The 22,442-nt window shown below is 41.9% G+C and overlaps 1 protein-coding gene across 1 annotated transcript in view; it reads right to left on the reverse strand.

Annotated features, from left to right (window-relative positions):
• man2b1 (mannosidase, alpha, class 2B, member 1) overlaps window positions 1-22,442 on the reverse strand; it is a 73,943-nt gene that overhangs the window by 16,185 nt on the left and 35,316 nt on the right. Inside the window, exons 10-15 of the mRNA XM_028823391.2 lie at window positions 17,264-17,342; window positions 16,960-17,069; window positions 16,696-16,803; window positions 10,016-10,132; window positions 3,964-4,164; window positions 3,777-3,874 (exon numbers count right to left, since the gene is read on the reverse strand). Coding sequence (XP_028679224.1) covers window positions 3,777-3,874; window positions 3,964-4,164; window positions 10,016-10,132; window positions 16,696-16,803; window positions 16,960-17,069; window positions 17,264-17,342 — 713 coding nt within the window. The remainder of the gene's footprint in view (window positions 1-3,776; window positions 3,875-3,963; window positions 4,165-10,015; window positions 10,133-16,695; window positions 16,804-16,959; window positions 17,070-17,263; window positions 17,343-22,442) is intronic.

Raw genomic sequence — 22,442 nt, forward strand, 5'->3', positions numbered from 1 at the left:
GTGCAATCAGTTAATAAATTCGCTGTCACCTCTCCGTACGCGATGTTCCTCGTCTTCACACTACAATTAACAACTGCCGTTATCACATGAGCCCCCTTGAGGTTGCTGCGGCTCTCCATTTTCTTTCCTACCGAGTTTGCTTAAAATAGCAAATTAAAAGCTTGTAGGAAGTGGTGGTGTGTACTTCCAGGTTTGAAGTCAAATTCTTGCAGTAGTTAGTTAGCCAGGTACATGGCTACTGATGGGGTGTGGGAGTGCCCACCTAAAAGAGTCGTCTGTCCACCCAATCATTTAAAAAGAAAGTCTGATTTTGGTAAGTAGTTGCCCTTTTGTGTTTTCAAATGCCCACATCCCTGTAAAGCCACTGCGTGGGACTAGCAGCCAAAAAGGCGAGGCAGCGTTCGCTGTGTATGAACTGTGGACAATCGCAATTCTTCATCCCCTCTGGCTCTTCAGAACAGGCAATCCCACCTGAAGCTAAGCACGTTCAGGTCAGGCCAGTACAGTGGAACCTCGGGTCACGAACGTCTCGGACCACGTACAAATCGGGTTATGACCAAATAGTTTGCCAAACTTTGGCATCTGTTCACGACCACACACTCGAGTGACAAACAAGCTAGTTTCCCTTCCGGTTCGTATACACCGGTGATTTCTGCACATGTTCAGTCTCTGCCTGTGCATTCCCTGTGCAGTGAGTGAGTGAGCCCAAGCAGAAGAAGTAAGTAAACATTTAGTGCATTCTATGGTATAATTAACTATTTTTGTGCTTAAAAATCATTAAAAAAATACATATTGACATACAGCTCATACAATCCAGAACGGATTAATTGTATTTACATTCAATCCTATGGGGGAAATTACTTCAGGTCACGACCAAATCGGGTTGCGACCAGAGTTTTGGAATGAATTACGGTCGTGACCCGAAGTTCCACTGTACTTGGATAAGAGACCATCTAAGAAAAGCTTGAGTTGCTGCTAAAAGGGATGTTGGTGAGGCCAGCAGGGGGCGCTTACTGTGTGGATTTCAATGCTTCAGTCTAACGACGGGGAGATTGTGCTGCATAATTTCTATTTCACATGAGACGTAAAACCGAGGGTTCCTGATTCTCTGGGGTTAGAAAAGATCCCTAGATATCCTTTGAAAATAGTAGAGTGTTTTGTCCACCATGGCTCGGTCATTGTAGCTCCTTAATCATCCCTGGTCTCCAATTGTCTCTCTCACCCCTTTGTCACCTAATAGCTAATATGTGGTGAGCGTGCTGACACAAGAATGGCTGCCATTATAATGGCTGGATTATTGTAATGCACTCCTCATTGGGATTCCCAGCAAGAGACTTGAAAAGCTCCAACAAATTCAAAATAGTGCTGCAAGAATCCTGATGAGGGTGCGGAAATTTGAAGACATTTGAGCAAACCTCCGGTCACTTCATTGGCTCCCTTATCCACCTCCGGATCGAATACAAACTCGGTTTGGACAGACAGACAGACAGATAGACAGATAGATAGATAGATAGGAAAGGCACTATAAGAAAGATATGATAGGCACTATATGGTAGATAGATAGATAGATAGATATGAAAGGCACTATATGGTAGATAGATAGATAGATAGATAGATAGATAGATAGATAGATAGATAGATAGATAGATAGATAGATGTGAAAGGCACTATATAACTGATAGATAGATAGATAGATAGATAGATAGATAGATAGATAGATAGATAGATAGATAGATAGATAGATAATTAATCCCAAGGGGAAATTCCCACACTCCAGCATCAGCATACTGATACAAAAAAAACAATATTAAATTAAAGAGTGATAACAATGCAGGTAAAAACAGACAATAACTTTGAATAATGTTAATGTTTACCCCCCCGGGTGGAATTGAAGAGTCTAATAATAATAAGAGTCACATAGTGTGATGGAGGAACGATCTCCTCAGTCTGTCGCTGAAGCTGCTCCTCTGTCTGGAGATGATCCTGTTCAGTAGATACAGTGGATTCTCCATGATTGACAGGAGTCTGCTCAGCGCCCTTCGCTCTGCCACAGATGTCAAGCTGTCCAGCTCCGTGCCTACAATAGAGCCTGCCTTCCTCACCAGTTTGTCCAAGCGTGAGGCGTCCTTCTTCTTTATGCTGCCTCCCCAGCACACCACCGCGTAGAAGAGGGCGCTCGCCACAACCATCTGATACAACATCTGCAGCATCTTATTGCAGATGATGAAGGACGCCAGCCTTCTAAGGAAGTATAACCGGCTCTGTCCTCTCTTGCACAGAACATCAGTATTGTTAATAATCAGTTTACTCACCGGTGTATCCATGGAAATGCTCCACAATATCTTAAGGAACTCCTTATACTACAATCCACTACAAGAAACCTCCATTTTACAAATACCCACCGCCTTTGCCCACCCTGTGACCAAACTTTGTACAATGGGTGACCGAGCCTTTGTGGCCGCTGCTCCACGACTTTGGAATGTCCTACCAGAGAGCCTGAGAACACAGCAGACTGTGGGCTGTTTAAAAAAGCGCTAAAGAGTTTTCTATTTAAGAAAGCTTATTAACAAGGACGTTGTAATTATTGTCATTTTATCTCTGTTTTTATTTTGCTTTGCCTTTGTTTAAACTTTTTTATGTAGCATTTTGACATTTAGTACTAATGTAAAGTGCCCTATAAATAAAATGCATTATTATTATTGCCTATCAAGGTGGACGCTACACACTGGTTGTGGTTGAAGAGGCTCCCTGCTGTCTGTGTAAATGCTCTGAGTAGCCAGAACAGAGCTATAGAAATGTAATCAATAATTAATTATGTATCCACTTTTCAGGCTCTGTTTTGTCCATTACAGTGCAATGGAATGCCAGAGCCCACCTTGACAGCACCAGGAAAAAGTTGGGCAGACATCTCTGGATAGAACGCCAGTCTCTTATAAGAATATTATTATTAATAATAATAATGCATTTTATTTAAAGGGCACTTTACATTAGCAGTAAATCTCAAAATGCTACATAAAAAAGTTTAAACAAAGGCAAAGCAAAATAAAAACAGAGATGAAACAACAATAATTATAGCGTCCTTGTTAATAAGCTTTCCTAAATAGAAAAGTCTTTAGCGGTTTTTTAAACAGCCCACAGTCTGCTGTGTTCTCAGGCTCTCTGGTAGAACATTCCAGAGCCGTGGAGCAGCAGCCACAAAGGCTCGGTCACCCATTGTACCAAGTTTTGTCACAGGGGGGGCGATGGCGGTGGGTATTTGTAAAACGGAGGTTTCTTGTAGTGGATTGTAGTCTAAGGAGCTCTTTAAGGTATCGTGGAGCATTTCCATGGATACACCGGTGAGTAAACAAACAGAGTTTGTATTCGATACGGAGATCGAACTGTGCACCCTCGTTGCAGTTTTTAAAATGTTAGGCTTGGATGTCTCCGGACGTCAGGACACATTAGAACGTGAGCCTGGAAATCCTGTCCACCTGCCACTTCCCAAAGATAAATACGCTAAATGAGTTGTCGCAAGTCTAAAGTGGCCCCATATGTGCAAGTGTGGGTGCATTCATGAACGTGACTTAAGACGGACGGCCATTCCAGGATGATAACTACCTTGTACTCAATACTTTCGTGGCTCTTCTCCAAAGCCCTGAACGAGAGAGAGAGAGAGCAGGTACAGGAGATTCATGGACAGAACATTAATAGGACGAAACTAGAAATAAGAATGCATGTCATTGTCTTGTCTGTGTGGCACAGTATAATTTAATGTGCTGGAAATTCAGACTCACCAATAAAAATTCTGAGTGACAGGCAGGGTCATCATATTCTCCAAATTTTGAATCTCACTCAGAAATCCAGTCAAGGGATCAAACGTCACTTTATAGAACTGTAGCAACAAACGCGTGGAAAATGAGTTAACACAGCCAGGCGTTTCCACAGGAGACACGAGTACCATTGACGTGCATGTGTGCTCACCTCGTTTTTTATGGACAGGGGTGCAGCATGGCCGTCGTGCTTCTCGGGTTTTCTCACTGGAACATTCTTGATTTTACCAGTTCGGGACACGGAGTACGTGCTGAACCCAAGTGCTGGAATGGAAACCTGGAAGAGGAGCTCATTCACGGCATAGCCGCGGTCTCTGCGCAAGTCACGTGTAAAATTCGACACGGGAACCACCTGGAAATACGACAAGTACACGTCAAGATAAACTCTGAAACGAGATAACAAACTTTTTAAACCTTCTTAACACAATTCAGTGCTGTGGAGAGGGCTATTCTAGCAGTACTGGGCCGCAAGACAGAAAAGCCAGAGCATGAAACGGCACTTGGGCATTACAGGGTCCATTCACGTACATACACACACTTAAAAGGGATCTATTTTAGAATTCGTCATTAAAGAAACATGCACGTCTCATGGCCATCTGACATTATACGACTTTTCCAGCAATTTTTCTTAGTCATAGACTTCATTTACACAACCTTAGCAAGATGGAGGCAGGGGTGGCACGCTTCCATGACGCCAATTGTCTAGTCTGACATACCAAGTGATTTGGTCCAAACAGTCTGTGACTCGCCCTGATAAAATCAAACAGATCTGATTTTGTCTTAACCTTCCTCTTGTGTTAAGGTCTGCACCGACCCGTTTTAAATTTTAAATGCATACAAGAATCACATAAATGTGTTTATTGCATCAAGGCTTTTTGACTTTGTCAGGAACCTCTATTTCAACAAAATAAAGCAAAAAAAAATATTTTTACTAAATTATAAAATGCTCTGGTTGAAATTATGACCTTTGTGTTGTTAGGGTCGGTTTCGACCCAGTTATGATAATACGATGATAAAGCAATAATTCGAGCCAAAACTGAAATCCTAAGTGCACTGTCAGCTGACACACTGACCATCAGCTCCTCTCCTAATCATGTGAGCTTTCTCATTTTGCGTGGCTTTCCAGTAGACCTGCACAAAGACGGGCAGTCCAGACATGTGAGGTGAATTCACTCATTTGAGTGGCCATTTGACTTGCAGAGTGCACATTTACAATTTGCAGCATGCAAAAATGAGAAGAAGATTTACAGTGAGCCAAGTTCTGGATCATATTTTTGGTGAAAATGAAGGAGAGGACACAGAGCAGCATAGCAATTCAGATAAGCAGGTTTCTGAGGAGGAAGAGAATATGGAGTATCATCCAGAAGACACAGACACATCTGATGAGTTGGATGAGGAGGTCACTGGTGCTGAAGCTGCTCCTGCTGAAAGATTCAAGTCCAAAAATGGTAAGATCTTTTGGAGCTCAGTACCTCATGATGTACATGGCAGGGCAGCTGCTGCAAATGTCATCAAAATGACCCCTGGAATCACAAGGTTTGCTCTGACCAGAGTCAGTGACATCAAAACATGTTTTGAACTATTTATGCCATTGTCACTAAAAAGAATCATCATTACTATGACGAACCTTGAAGGAAAAAAAGTACATGGCGACATGTGGAAAGACATTGATGAGGAATACCTGGATGCTTTCATTGGTGTTCTTCTTCTTGCTGGAGTGTACAGATCCTGCAATGAGGCCACTGATAGTCTATGGGACGCATCAACAGGCAGAAATATTTTCCAGGCAACAATGTCACTTCAGACATTTCAAATGATATCAAGAGTCCTCAGATTTGACAACAGAGAGACCAGAGTGAGATCTGACAAGCTTGGTCCCATCAGGAATGTCTGGGAGAGATGGGTGCAGCTCCTTCCGCTGATGTTCAACCCAGTGCCAGAGGTGACAGTGGACGAACGTCTTGTCCCTTTGAGGAAAATGCCCCTTCTGGCAATACATACCCAATAAGCCAGGGAAATATGGCATAAAAATCTGGGCAGCCTGTGACGCAAGAACCAGCTATGCCTGGAATCTACAGATTTACACAGGCAAAGCTGCGAGTGGCATCCCTGAGAAAAACCAAGGAAAACGTGTGGTCCTCGATATGACCACTGGACTGCAGGGTCACAATATCACTTGTGACAATTTTTTTTACCAGCTATGACCTCGGACAAGAACTTCTCAAGAGGAAACTTACCATGGTGGGAACAGTGAAGAAAAATAAACCTGAGTTGCCTGCTGAAATCTTGCAGGTGAAGGGCAGGGCTCCACTTTCCTCAAAGTTTGCTTTTACAGACACCACCACTGTTGTCTCATATTGTCCAAAAAGAAACCGACAAAAAGGAAGTGACAAAAAGCCGACAATTATCCACGACTATAACAAAAACAAAGGAGGAGTGGACAACCTGGACAAGCTGACAGCCACATACACATGCCAGCGAATGACCAGAAGATGGCCAATGGTTGTGTTTTACAACATCCTTGATGTGTCTGCATATAATGCATTTGTGTTGTGGAGCCACATCCACCAAGGGTGGAACTCAACCAAAAAAAACAAGTGGAGACTGTTTCTTGAGGAGTTGGAAAATTCCCTTGTCAAGCCACACATTAGGCGAAGGGAACGGGTGCCCCGAGACCCAGACGCTGCAGGGCTCACCCAGCACTCCATCCTCACCATCAGCAACACAGAGAGAATCTGCATCAGCATCCTCCTCAGCCAGCCCTGCCTCAACACCAACCGAAACCGAACCAACCCCAGTCAGGCCGCCTGATTCGAAAAGAAAGAGGTGTCAGGTCTGCCCAAGCAGTAAGGACAGAAAGACAAATGTATTGTGTTTCAACTGCAAGAAATATCTCTGCAAAGAACACTCAAAAAGTGTCACTTTTAACCACACATGCCTCTAAACACACACATACACAAGCATGTTCTTGCACACAGAGGTTTTTACTCTGATTTAGCTTTGTATTAGTTTTGGAACTTGTAATTGATTTCTATTTGTTTGATTTTCTTGATTGGTTTTTGTTTATTTGACCATGCAAATATATATTTTGTGTCATGACCTTTTCTGCTTTTCATTTTTTTCAGTTTATATTAAAGTTCTATTGCTGAAAAAAATATTTTTTTGCCTTTTCTTGATGTAAATATCTATGGGTCGAAATTGACCCGTAACACCATAGATGTCACTTTAGTTATTAATATTAAAATGAAAAAATAAATAAAACAAATTTATTTAAGAGATGTGTTCTATACCCCTCAGTATTAGTCAGGTAACACAAGAACCTTTTATTTATTAATATGATTCTCTTGAGGTTCATTTTACCATTTTTTTTAAATTGAAATCAAGGGGTATACTGACAAAAAAAGGCCCAGAGGCCCACACCAAAAGTATTAAAACCAACATTTTCATGGATAAGGAAGCCTAACAAGGTAACCAAGAGATGAGAAACAAATTGGATGATAGCTTATTGTTTTTAGTGTATTTTATAGCTGATTTAATATACGGGTCAAAACCGACCCGTTAACATAAGAGATGATAACAGAAAGCTAACACAAGAGGAAGGTTAAAATGGTAGGGGTGGGCTCTGCTCTGGGGGGGCTAACAGCCAGCCAGAAGTACAACGTATAGACTGCAGCTACGAGGAATAAGGAACGTGGGTGTAAATGGACCTGACAAACAGGTCTGATGTTGTGTGTTTTATGCACCATGAGAGAATGTGGCTGCCACTCCTATAAAACCTTCACACGTGCAAATATACACACACGGGCATATTATTGGCTGTCAGAAAAAGGGGTGGGCTCACAATACTTTGGAAATGTGAGAATGTGCTGGAAAGTCATCATGCAGTTGTCTAATCTGACAAACCCTGCGATCTCCAGTCCAGTAATCCGACACGGACAGGGGGACGAAATCAGCAACTGCAGTCATACGATTTAACTTCCTTTCCAACTAGCTGTACAGAATGTGGGCGGAAACGACAGGCGGACATGGCAGGAACACACATTGGGATGACAACTACAATGTGTGCACAATTATTAGGCAAGTTGTATTTTTGGGATTCATTTTAAAATGAAATAAATACAGTGCCATCAGTCAATCCAAAATGTTAATAAACCTGAATGTTATGCAAAGGAAATGTGAGTGTGAACATTATCAGGGGAATACACGTGTGTGCACAATTATTAGGCAACTAAATCAAAAACGTACATTTTCCCAATCTCCCTTGTTTATTTTCATCTGTTAAAGTGAGAATAATAACACATAATTTCCAAATAAACATTTCTGACATGAAAAATAAACCCCCAGTGACCAATATAGCGCCCCTTCTTTTCAGTAACAGCAATAAGCCTTCCATTCATGGAGTCTGTTAGTTTCTTGATCTGTGCAGCAGCGACCACAGCCCCCCAGACTCTCTTCACACAGGTGGACGATTTTCCTTCCCTGTAAACCTCCTGTTTACGAAGGGCCCTCAAGTTCTCAATAGGGGTTAGGTCAGGTGAGGAAGGGGGCCATGTCATTATTCTGTCATCTTTAAGGCCTTTACTGGCTAGCCACGCAGTGGAGTACTTTGATGCATGTGATGGAGCATTGTCCTGTATAAAAATCATGGTCCTCTTGAAAAGATGCGGACTTTTTCCTGTGCCACTGCTTGAAGGAAGTGTCTTCTAAAAACTGGCAGTAGGTTTGGGAGTTGAATTTGAGTCCATCTTCAACCCGAAAAGGTCCGACTAGCTCATCCTCTTTAATAAAATCCCTGTGTGCGTCCAGGTGTCCGTGTGTGGGTGTCTTCTGATGAAGTGCGCGTGCGCAGGGCACGGTGTGATGCGCGATATTACTGTCAGAGAAAGTTACAAGTGTTTTATGGAAATACAAACCAGTATTACTGCGAGAGGAAATTAAAGGTACACAATACAGTGACACATATTACAGCCACATACAAGCCAGCATTACTGTCAGAGGAGATTAAAGGCATATTACTGATGCGCACGCCTGTATTACCGCCAGAGAAAATTAAAGGTATATTACGGACATACAAGCCAGCGGACGTACAAGATGGTATTACTGTCACAGAAAATTAAAGACACACAATACACGATGGCAGCCCATGAAGAACGGTCAGCTCAGCAAGTAAACATCAAGAAAAGAAAGGCTGAAAGAAAGAAAAATACAACCAACAAAAAGAATGACGTCACGGTCCCTTGCCATTTAATATAGACTGTTCCTACTAATATTTATGCACTACTGTTCTATCACCCGTTATTGTAACGGGCTAAATGACTAGTCTTTAATAATACCAGCCCATACCAGTACCCCACCTTCACCTTGTTGGCGTCCGAGTTCGAACTGATCCAGCCACGGGCCCATCCATCTGGTCCATCCAAGTGTCACTCTCATCTCATCAGTCCATAAAACCTTTGAAAAATCTGTCTTCAGATACTCCTCGGCCCAGTCTTGACGTTTTCAGTGGCGGTGTGGTTTCAGCTTTCCTTACCTTGGCCGTGTCTCTGAGCACTGAACACCTTGTACTTCTGGACACTACAGGCAGGTTGCAGTTCTGGGCTATGACACCACTAGAAGATAATGGGTTCCTGGTTGCTTCACGTTTAATTCTTCTCAAATCTGTGGCAGTTAATTTGCGTCATTTTTTCTCAACACGTTTCTTGCGACCCAGTTGACTATTTGCAACAAAAACGCTTGATGGTTCTATGATCATGTCTCAATATCTTAGCAATTTGGAGAGTGCTGCATCCCTCTGAAAGACTTTTTACGAGTTTTGACTTTTCAGAGTCACTTAAAGCTCTTTTTTGGCCCATTGTGCCTGAGGAAAAAGAAACTGCCTAATAATTATGAACACCCTGATAGGGGGCATTGGTCTCCTTAGGCCACGCCCTCCCTCATTACACAAATACCCATCACCTGATATGATTCAATCGAATAATCAAATCAAATAGTTTATACAGCTTGGAGATGGAAGATGTGCATGAACATTATGATATGGTCAAAATACTCACTTGCCTAATAATTGTGCACACAGTGTAGGTGTGATATTAACACTCAGGATGAGACAGTCGTGAGGTGGCGGCAGCAGAAGTAACCACTGTGTCACCGTACTGGCCGCTTTTTGAAACTCATTTTTTTTTTTTAATAAAATAATTTTTTCTTACCTCATTGTCCACCACCTTTCCAGAAGGATCCGTCACCGAGTACTGGGTGCCATTGACTGGAAGCCGGACAGTCCAGGTTATTCTGCGGACCAGTGGGTTGTACAGAGTCACAGAGAACTGCGGACAGCACAGCAAACAAAAAACAACAGCTGAAAGTCTGTACGCCATACTCTGTACATTCATCAGAAACCTGCCGGGTAAAGTGTGCTGCTAAAACAGTCCAGCGTAGCGTCTATAAAGCGATTCCTTCAAACTGCACTGTGAACGTTTGGTGAGGCACAATGTTACTAACTTAAAAGTGAGGAGCACATCCGACTTTGCTCTTCTGCATACAGCATGTTCTGAAGTAAAGGGGCACCATGATGTGTGTGTGTTAAAAGCAGGTATTCATCTAGGGACACAGAGCAGCTTTAAGAAGAGCTTGCAGTATTTGCTCTCGGTGAAAGCTCACTGCGGATTCAGGTTCTCGCTGTTTTGAGTGCTCCAAGTTTAAGAAGCCTCTCGTATTGTTTTAATATAGTTAACGTTATCTCTCTATTATAAAAAAAAACTACAGAGATGAGACATGAGCTTCTCGGAAGACAATCTGAAGTCCTGTGAGAGACACTTTAACTTGCTCCCAGCCTTTAAAACGACGACAAGCAACAAGCAAAACATGCAGCTCGCCAGCAGCAGAAAGCCAGCAGATGATCCGACCGCTTCTCCTTAGCGTGCGTTCAGCCACCCTAACCCCCCCTACCCCAACAATGCGAGCGGCAGAGACGCGAAGTGGCAAAAGGACAGCTGCTGTACAGGCTTGAAAACGATTGACGGGCAGCGCAACAGCAGCAGAAAGCCAGCAGATGATCCGACGACATCTCCTTAGCGTGTGTTCAGCTGCACCCCCTTGACAACGCGAGCAGCGTTATATGTCCTGCGAGAAAGAGATGTAACCATGCCCGGGGCCGGAAATGAAGGACAAGTATTGTTTTTACAACGTCACACGAGACAAGGCAGTGAGACATCATTTTAAAACAAGTCCACGGACATCTAACCTAGCAGTTGTCGAATTGCTATTGGCAGACACGCATCATGTGCTCCCAGCTCTTAAAACAACGACAAGCGACAAGCAAAACACGCAGCTCGCCAGCAGCAGAAAGCCAGCAGATGATCCGACGACATCTCCTTAGCGTGTGTTCAGCTGCACCCCCTTGACAACGCGAGCAGCGTTATACATCCTGCGAGAAAGAGATGTAACCATGCCCGGGGCCGGAAATGAAGGACAAGTATTGTTTTTACAACGTCACACGAGACAAGGCAGTGAGACATCATTTTAAAACAAGTCCACGGACATCTAACCTAGCAGTTGTCGAATTGCTATTGGCAGACACGCATCATGTGCTCCCAGCTCTTAAAACAACGACAAGCGACAAGCAAAACACGCAGCTCGCCAGCAGCAGAAAGCCAGCGGATGATCCGACCGCTTCTCCTTAGTGTGCGTTCAGGCGCACCCCCTTCACAACGCGAGCAGCGTTATACGTCTGGCGAGAAAGATGTAACCACGCACAGGGCATGAAATAACGGACAAGTATTGTTTTTACAAAACTTTTAAAGTAAAACTGAAAATAATGCATATGTAACAACTCCCATGAAAATAACAATCTCTTTAAATTGTATATCCGGTAAACCAAACCCGGGGGTAGGCGAAGCACCCTAGTGAAATAGTAATATCAAGATTTGGCCTCCTTGGTGTCAGTGTGTTATCGAGGGGATGTACAGAATTGTTTAATAGTGGCACACAGTTTTGTCTTCATTCTCTTCTTCCTCCAATGAGTCCGGAGTTCATCCCATAATTAGGCCTATTCTTTTAATTGGCTTGTTGACTTGGTGGGCCTCTCTTGAAATAATGTTACCTACCCAAGCACACCGCAACTGGCAATCAAAGAGTTGCAGAAGACGTGAAGGATGTTGTTGTGATGTGAGATTTTGCATACAAGTTGATCAATATTTTGTATGTCTTTATTTGTAACTTAGGCAAAGCAAAAGTAATATTAGTGTTACATTAGTGAGAAGCATCCATGTTTACAACCCCAAAACCCCCCCCCCCAACCCCCAGGTTCAGGAATGGGTCACTTTGAATTATACAACACTTGGGTTAGGGGGTGTGTAGTGCCTCAAACCAGTTTGGCGAGTGTTGCCTAACTGGCAAACTTTAGCTCAACAAATGGTTTTGGGAGATGGCAGGTGTGAAGATGTTCTATCCCCCCATTGGTCTGAAGTATGGCTGTTTGGAAGTGGCTGGTATCAGAAGCCTGTAAGTACTATGACGCCCTGTTGGCTGTAGGGGTTGGAAAGAGAAGCCATAAATGTGCTCACTCTCTCACACCAAACTGCTGAATGACCATCTCTCACACCATGAACTGAAAAAGACAACGCAATGAAGAGCACAGCTCGGCAGCCATATTGAGACAGGCATGCGGCCTGTTCTGAAGAAAGCTGACCACCAATGAGGACTTAACTAGAGACATTTTTAAGTATCTAACAAGTCTGTGTGCCGCCTGAAACTACACATCACCATTTATCAGGTGGTATGGTTGCCAATATTCAAATGTACTTTGCATATTGTTATTCTTTATGAATATTAACAATAATGCATTGTTTAAATTGTAACTTAACTCCTGCTTGTCTTTTACTACACCTAATTGCCAAGGAGGTTCTGCTCAACCTTTATAACACACTGGTGAGGCCTCATCTGGAGTCCTGTGTGCAGTTTTGGTCTCCAAAAAGGACATAACAGCACTGGAAAGGGTGCAGAGAAGAGCGACTGGGCTGATTCCAGGGCTACAGGGGATGAGTTATGAGGAAAGATTAAAAGAGCTGAGTCTTTACAGTTTAAGCAAAAGAAGATTAAGAGGTGACATGATTGAAGTGTTTAAAATTATGAAGGGAATTAGTCCAGTGGATCAAAACTGTTATTTTATAATGAGTTCATCAAGAACACGGGGACACAGCTGGAAACTTAAGGGTGAACTTTGCACAAACATTAGGAAGTTTTTCTTTACACAAAGAATGATAGACACTTGGAATAAGCGACCAAGTAGTGTGGTAGACAGTAAGACGTTGGGGACTTTCAAAACTCAACTTGATGTTTTTTTTGGAAGAAATAAATGGATAGGACTGGCGAGCTTTGTTGGGCTGAATGGCCTGCTCTCGTCTAGAGTGTTCTAATGTCTCTGAAACACAAATCTGATGCAAGGTTATAGATGTTATATGGTACAGTACCTTATAAACAGTGGTAAGTCTGTGAGATTTGGAGGCATTATGACAAAGTCTACATCATAATAATACAAAAGGGGAAAGTAGAACAATACATTACTGTACCAATACAAAACAGATATCATTACCAACATTTAGTATAAGGAGCCAGTGGGAATCAGCCTTGAGCTTGCATGATAATGACTCCGTAGCATTTTCTGCCTTTTGAGAAACTGTCAGCCATCCTGCTAGTAGAAAGTAAGCCAGGTATGTGCACTTGTTTTAGGTGGGATGGCAGAGGAATGAGTGGAAGTTCATTACACATTTTTTCCCTTCAAAAACATCACTCAGTTCAGTTGCTGTTTGTTGCAAAAATGGAGCCTCTAGTTCAGTTGCTGCTTCTCAGACTCAGCTCTGTTACGGTTTGGTTAAAAAAAGTGATCACCTGCCAGGAGTTTTGTTTACGTTGCTCTTTATCTGCTAGACTTTTGCAAAAGAGCCCTTTATCCAACAAGAAATCTTATTCTTTTTCTTTATTAATTAAGGATGTATGATTTGCACCTAAAAAAAAGGAGCCATCTGGGAATTGTCATCTGCATGAACCTACCCAGGTTGAAGAATTCTTTGTATCTCTTACATTTGCTGCCTTTGGGTTTGATGCAAATAAATATAATTTTAATTAAAAGCTTAAATCAAAGTCTCTATCCAAATACTACAAGTGTAGTCGAAAAAGTTAATTGTCAGTCTCTTGTCTAAATGAAGTCTCTTAAAGGCAGAGGTTCCCGGACACCAGGCCATGGACAAATGTTACAAAGCGGCTGGCTTTACTAAGAGCTCGCAGAGGATGTTTTGAGTTTCCATGTTTAAGAAGCGTCTTGTATTATTTTTAATGTGCCGTATATACTCGTTCGTGTATAAGTCAGGTCTTGAAACCCAAAAAACTGATCATAAAATCAGACCCTGACTTATACGCCCGTTCAAAAATGCGACACTTAATTTTTAGATATTTTTTTTTTTTACATCTTCTTTCCTCCTCCAATCTCACATCAGTTTCTCAGAGACATCGAACTTTGTTGCAGCAGCGCCGTTACCAATTTCTTTCACCACTTCAACTTTTAATTTAAAACCAGCTTCATGTTTTCTTCTGATCGAAAACTCCATCGTAGATAAGGGACGCTGTTGCGGTGACGGTGTATGAGGGTGTGAGATACAAAAAACACCAAACAGTGCAAACGTCGCTTCAGAATAGTGTGGGTATCACCGTGTGGTCACGTAGGCACAATACGTAGAAAAGAAAGGGCGTGTGCTCCGTGGCGACTCTCTCAGGTGGGTGTCAGCATATCGTAATCTCTTGGACCAATAGCGGGAGTTTTCAACTTTCGACTTATACGACCGACATTATAAAATACAGGAAATTATACGGTAAAATCAAGCTCCGACTTGTCTGTGGGAGAACTTAAACGTGAGTGTATACAGTAGTTAATTTTACTAATAAGTAATGTCAAGATTTTGGCTCTGGTTTCTTTAAATGCATTTTTAAACTAAGCCCTTGTACATAAAGCCAAGTCTACTGGTCCAGATCTAATTATGCAACTGTTCGACTAACAACCGTCTCCCCGCCATTTTGGAATGCAGGGCAGGTGCTGCTATCTATTGGCAACAAAAATAATTTTTTTTAATATATTTTATTAATTTTATTGTAATCACTCCGTACAAATAGATCAATTTTTATAAAAAATAGGATTGAAAACAAATCAAACCCCACCCCTGAGAAGGAGAGCATGGCCAAAGGAGTAATACTTAAAGCTTGTAAACATACCTAAATTGTTGAGTTTAATTGGGCAATAAAGATAAATGGATAAGGAAAAGAAATGCGGAAATAATTATTTCTTCTTATTCTAAAATATTATTGATTAGATCCTGCCAGGTTTTGAGAAAGTTCTGTACAGATCCTCTAACTGAGAATACAAAAAGAATTTTAAGTGAAATCTCTATGTGCAGGGCAAGTGCTGTGTATTCTCTATGTAATAAACTTAATAAGTTATAGCATAATGAAAATTGCATAATTAGATCTGGACCACCCTATGTGGAAGATGAATGTTCTCTTCGTTCTCTTGTACTAATCCATGTCTGAGAAGATAAGCAGAAGTAAGCTTTACGAAATCATACATTATGTAAAAGCATGCTTCGATGAGCAAACAGAAAAATATTTGTTCAAGGGACTCAAGGTCTAAGCATTCCACACATGAGTCTGCCTTACCCCGTTTTCCTCTATTTACATCTGAACGCCATAACAAAAGGGCCAAGAAGTCACGTCGCATAAGGGGCGTTGAACTTGTGGTGAAGATAGAAGAAGGAACTCTGGGGTCTGAGATAATACTTGGCTCAAGGATTGTGTAACAATCAGCAGTAACAATGGTAAGATACTATATGAACCAGCATCTGACTAGCAGCAGCACAATTCCAAGGAAAAGTTTAATGTCAGTTGCATGAGGCATGTCATACAGTGTGGGAGCAGCATGTGCCTAATAAAGTGAGCATGTAAAACAAACAGGTGAAAATGATCTTGTGAATGTGTAAGATTTCAGTTAAGGAGAGGAAAGCGAATACGCGTGTGCAGAAAACAAATGAAGACAGTAAGCAGTATGACGAGGAGACCGAGATATTCTGCACACGAATGGCCAAGTGGAGAAGACTATGATGGCAGAGAGCAGCGAAACCCCATTCTACATGTCAACAATCCCCAAAAATCACAGTAAGTGGAGGACAGAAATGTGTGCCCAACTTGTCCTTGGTATTGGCCATTCATCAATGTGATTCAGCAGAACTTGTCACCTCATATCTAATGCTCATTGTCAAATTATTCCTTTTGTTTGATATACTATATTAATCCCTGAGGGGAAATGATCTTTTAGCATAATAATAATTTTTTGCATTTCTATAGCGCTTTTTCTCACTACTCAAAGCGCTCAGCAATTGCAGGTTAAGGGCCTTGCTGAAGGGCCCAACAGAGCAGAATCCCTTTTGGCATTTACGGGTTTCGAACCGGCAACCTTCCGATTGCCAGTGCAGATCCCTAACCTCAGAGCCACCACTCCCTTTAAGGGTCGGAGCGCAGGGTCAGTCATTGTATAGCAACCCCTGGAGAATTAGAATTTTCCGGTTAAGGGCCTTACTCAAAGGCCCAACGGAGTAGGATCCCTTCTGGCAGTAATGAGACTTGAACTGGCAGCCTACCAGCGCAGATCCTCAGCCACAAAGCCACCACACCGATCTGACATCACTTGCTCTGTCTCATTTACAGTGAGAAGTTGTAACAAGTCTGTCTTTTTATTTATCTGTTCAACAAACTGTAATCTGTTTGAGCCCCCCGAGAAAAACGTCTCTTCTGTGTAAATCTCCAAACTGGAATTACTTTTTATCCCCTGGGGTGCAAGTTCTCTTACCGTGCCGAGTTCCTCAGAGGTTGGACACACACTGATGTTGAGATGCTGGCAATAAATAGAGGGACTCTCGTTTCCACTGAGAGCAGACAAGGCATTACTAACCAGGATCTGTGCAAACAGAAACACAGAAAAATAAATAAACTCATAATAGGCAGATTGTTTAGATCACTTGGAAAGAAAACAGAAGCAAGTGGGGTAATAACAGTGAGGATGTGGAATCCCACACAGGAAGGCATTTCAAAAGGTTAAGATTAGCCACCATACCTGGCACTGATCCCAGCCTTTTGACAGACGTTTGGCATAGTCGTTGGCCACATGTTGTTTTTCCGTTCCTGATACTGCATCATGATGCTGGGCTACTGCCATCGCTTCCTCTGAACAAAAATAAAAGCAAAAGCTTCCAACATAATTAACACTAACACCACATAGATTCCGGTATGAATAAGGTATCACATATTATGCTGGTTCTTACCAGCAACCGACACGCAGCTATAAATCTAGAGACGAGGGAAAAAGCAAACAATTCCGCTGTCGCCAAGCAAACAGAAAAATCAAAGCATCAACTCACTCAGTGTGTCGCTCTCCCCTTTGCCGTTCGGACCTTCTCTAGAGGACTTGCCACCCAACACCTCCAACTGATTACAGATCTGTCAGGAGCAGAAAAAAAGATGCACATCTTGGAAAGGCCACAGCGACTTTTCAGTTTATTTATTTAAATCAGTGGAGCTAACAACTTGTCACCGAATAGCAACTGCTGTGGAAGAAAAATGAGACTTAGGGGTCACATAGGCGTCACATAGTCATTTAGGGGTAATATAGTTATTGCACATAAAGTGTTTTGGTATGCTTTTCACATTAAAAACATAGCATCTGTCTTAGCAGTAATATAAAGGGTTAATAAGTATAGTCTAGGCCAGTGGTAGGCAACGTCGGTCCTGGAGTGCCACAGTATGTGCAGGTTTTTGTTCCAACCCAGTTCCTTAACGAGAACTCAATTATTGCTGATGAAGCACATATTGCTTAAGTGACATTTTAATGCTTCATTTTAGTGGTCTCGCTTGTTAAGGTTCTCCAACCTTAATTGCTTATTTCAATCTTAAACTGCTGCATTCAGTGTTTTAATTGCTCCTTATTAGCAATAAGATGTAAAAGACAAAGCAGCCAGCAGTTCTCCAGCTAGCTTTTTTCCAATTACATCTGTGTGTGTTCATCATGCACGGTTTGATTTAATAAAACACTTAATAGAAAAATGTGACAGACTGAAAATGATCTGTTTTAGGCTTCAAATCATTTGGATGATATCCTTGGAAAGGAAAAAAATCTACGATATAAAAGCCTTACATTGCACAGACTAACAAGCCATAAAATTAAATAAGGTCTGAGATTGGCAATGATTGGTTTCTAATTAAGCAATTGGGTTGAATGAAAACCTGTAGCCACTGCGGCTCACCAGGACCAACATTGCCTACCCCTGTTTTACATCTTATTGCTAATAAGGAGCAATTAAAACACTGAATGCAGCAGTTTAAGATTGAAATAAGCAATTAAGGTTGGAGAACCTTAACAAGCGAGACCACTAAAATGAAGCATTAAAATGTCACTTAAGCAATATGTGCTTCATCAGCAATAATTGAGTTCTCGTTAAGGAACTGGGTTGGAACAAAAACCTGCACATACTGTGGCACTCCAGGACCGACGTTGCCTACCCCTGGTCTAGGCCAGTGGTCTTCAAATCCGGTCTTGGAGTGCTGCAGGTTTTCATTCTCACCTTTTTCTTAATTAGTGCCCCGTTTTTGCTGCTAATTAACTTCCTTTGAATTCATTTTAATTGACTTGGTCTTGAAGACTCAGACCCCTTAATTGTTCCTTTCTCCTTAATTAACATCCAAACAATAACGAGATACAAAATGAGCCAAAATAACTGGTGTCCATCATACAATATCTGAAAATAAAGAAAGGTGAAGGTCTCAGGAATGTTGGTCTGCTCAGGTCCCCAAAACATTTTAATGGAGCTCTTAGAAAAGAGAAAATCGACAATTTCAGAAATGTCTGCTATTGCACAATGAGAGCAGCAACAGGCCATGGAATTAAAGAACGAGTTTAATTAACAACAAGACTCGGCGCCTAATTGAGCAGCTGGTTGGAGTGAAATTGCTCGGAGTTTGAGGCCCTGACTTAGTTGGTCTTCTGTTGGCTCCCTCACTTCATGTTTCATTTCTTTTTGGGTGCCATTTAAGGAAATAAATTAAGCAATTCAGGGGAACGATAAAGAAATTCAGGGGAACAAATCTTAAAAAAACAAATCAATGTCAATGTCAATTTATTTATATAGCACATTTAAAACAACATAGGAATGCTGTGGCCAAAGTACTTTACAATAATAGAATAAAAAAAACATACAAATAACATAAATAGAAATAAAATGTACTAGCCAACCCGCGGCGTAGCATACGCTGCAGAATCATGCCACTTTTTTTAATGATGTTTAAGCACAGGGAAAAAAATGAACATTTGCAAAATCCGTAATTTAATAAACCACCAAGAAAAGTAACATTGCAACAATGCACGCTACGAACCAACATACAGCCATCGTTCAGTACGCACTGCCTGCTCATGTGTCCGCCCCCAACTCCAGTCGCTTTCGTCTGTGCACCTCTGAGCCACGTCGTCTTTTCATTGTTCTTTGCAGTTCCGGCTGCTTTTCTATATATAATCCACCAAGTCACCTGACCATGGTAGTAGCGAGGAGGTGTGGGACGTAAAGGGCAGGGACGTAATCATTGCAAGCGTATGACCCGCACTTACTGGGTATTCCTCGTTCGTGGGGAACAATTGCAAGCCCTGGTCCCCATCACGAATGGGGTTCAACGGCTTACCCACGTCTCTCGGCGCCGGGTAGACACACGTTGATCCATTCAGTGTAGCGCGTGTGCAGTACCAGACATCCAAGGGCATCACAGACCTGTTAATGCTCAATCTCACATGGCTGAAAGCCACTTGTCCCTCTAAGAAGTTGGACGCCAACCACTCGGGGGTCGCTCAGCTATTTAGCAGTAGGGAGTCTCGTTCGTTTTCGGAATTAACCAGACAAATCGCTCCACCAACTAAGAACGGCCATGCACCACCACCCACAGAATCGAGAAAACAGCTATCAATCTGTCAGTCCTCTCCGTGTCCGGGCCGGGTGAGGTTTCCCGTGTTGAGTCAGATTAAGCAAAATTTGTGTGTGGTGAGTTGTTGTGTCCGGGCATATGAGCAGGCACTGTGAATGCCTTGAGAGCGTGGGTGGACGCGTGCAGGAGAATAATGAGTATCTATATATCTTCTTAGATATAGACAGCGTCTGATGCGGTGTTTGGTGAATTGTTGCAGTTTGTGAGTTAGCAGTTGTGATGGTTTTACATGCCAGTACATTGCGGTGAACGCTGGTAACAGTCAGGCACAGGCGTTCTCGTCCCATGCCCTTAGAGTTGGTGGGCATGGCTCTGTGTTGTCGGTGGGCGTGGCTCTGTGAGTTGTCAGCATATCCCATTGTCTTAGCATTGGTGGGTGGGTCTCTGTGAGTTGGCGGGCGTGGCTATATCGTGCGTATCCCATGGTTGTCTTGCTTGTTCTGTTGGCTTAGTGAGTGAATTATATATATTATATATATATATATAGATGAACATAAATAAAATAATAGAAGTAATGTTACATAATCACAATGAGGAAACCATCAGCATTATTGAAAGTCACGGAATGCAAGTGAATAGAAATGAGTCTTTAATCTCGTTTTGAACAGTTCAATTGTAGACGACTCCTTTATGTAATGAGGTAGAGAGTTGCACAGGCGAGGCTGCTAAAGCCCTGTCTGTCCCCCTTAGTTTTACACTTGGTACGAGGGACAACAAGAGACAACTGACCAGAAGATCTAAGCACTCTAGATGGCTGGTGTAAAGCACACAATTCAGATAAACAGGCAGGAGCAAGCCCATATAAAGATTTAAAAACTAGCAACAAGATTTTAAAATGAATTCAAAAACTGCCAGTGTAAAGAAGCTAATATTGGAGAAACAGAATCAGACTTTCTTGCCACAACCAGGAAGCGAGCGGATAAAGCAACTCTTGACTACAGAATTAATCTGTTTCTCAAAAGAGAGGTTACTGTCAAAGATAACACCAAGATTGCCAAGTCAATCAAAGGACCAAGAATATAATGACATGAGGCTTTTACTTTGGGGTATTTAAGTTGGTTATGTTCTCTGCTGGAAATATCCCATGTCTCTTGAGCCAATCAGAGTGAATGCAAGCTAGTGAACCAATCAGGGTAAGCAATAAATCAGCAGTGTTATGCAAATTCAGTTATCTATAAGAATGACCGTCTGTCTCTGTTCTGTGACCATTTGCTGACAACTTCTGCAGTCCCTTTGTGGATTGCTGTAACAGGAATGAAGAGGAAATAAAAATACGCGAAGAACAAGTTTCCTCCTGCCTGGTTCAAGAGTCAAAGAGGCCCAAGCTGAGAACAAGATTTCTTTCTTTAATACGGATATTTCCAGTTTTAATTTCTTCCACACCGCTCATTGCCATCTCATGTAGCATCATGCCTTCATATGTTCACCTGCCTCGCTTCACGTCTTTTATCTGCGTTACAGAGACACAACTCTTTATTTTTATTTACTTATCCACCAACTTTCTAATCAGTTTGAAGGAAACGCCTTCTCTTGCATTTAGTAAAAAGCCAAGCAAGACAAATGAATGGTCCTCATTGCCAGGATCATCATTTCGGACATCATGAGTCAATAGGAAAATTCTAGTTTGCAATTTTCCTGACTGAAAATAAACCAGATGAGTCACATTTGTATACAGTGCTTGTAGATTTTTGTGAAATGAACTTGCAGTCAATGCTTTCACAGCCACTCATGAACACAGGACATTTATGTTGCGTGAATTTTCAATGCGGGTCCTGTTTCTGTCACCTGGTGATGCACAGCATTTACTGTACCACATCATGGCACTGTGTGCCCACTAGAAGACTGGACTTTAAACCACAAGGTTGTCTGTTCAGTTTATGTCTTCCGACTCGTTGGGTGGGCTGTAAGTAAATCCCCCAACGTGCCAGGATTGAAACTGTAAATAAATACACACCATCATTAAAAGTTCAGCTTTTGTTAATGTAAAGGCCGAGTTCAAGACAAATCATCTCAGTTCTTTCATCACTTGTAATGAGACGCAGTAAACAATAAGCTTCAAGCAAAAAACAATTGGTTATTTCTAGAAAAATAAAGTTATAAAATGGTCGTACTTCAGATCATTATTTATGAAGTGCTTTGGCCATCAGAAAGATGCCCCATAAATAAAGTGTATTATTGTTAAGTATGTTCAGCACATAGAAACAAACACCCACACGAAGCCCCCAAGCTCATTTAGTTACCTTCAGACTTTAAAACACCGATGGATACGAAAACAAAGCAGGGGGTTAAAAAACTGGAGTCCTAATATCAAGAATCCGATTTGGAGTATTTTAGATTGTTAGAGAGTGAAGAAGAACCTTAGAAAGTTTTGTATACCAAGATTATTTGCAGCTTCAAGACAGACAGAGAGCTAGACTGACAGATAGGAGACAGACTATATCTAAAATACAGACAGACACACACACCAGAATGACTAAAAAGGAAGAAATTTAAAAAGAAAGAAAAGTTCTGACTTGGCAGTCCCAGTCCCAGTGAGACTCAATAAGGGCGTATTGCAGTTGGCATAAAGGAGCC

This window comes from Erpetoichthys calabaricus, chromosome 17 (assembly GCF_900747795.2).
Source record: "Erpetoichthys calabaricus chromosome 17, fErpCal1.3, whole genome shotgun sequence".
Taxonomy (NCBI): Eukaryota; Metazoa; Chordata; class Cladistia; order Polypteriformes; family Polypteridae; genus Erpetoichthys; species Erpetoichthys calabaricus.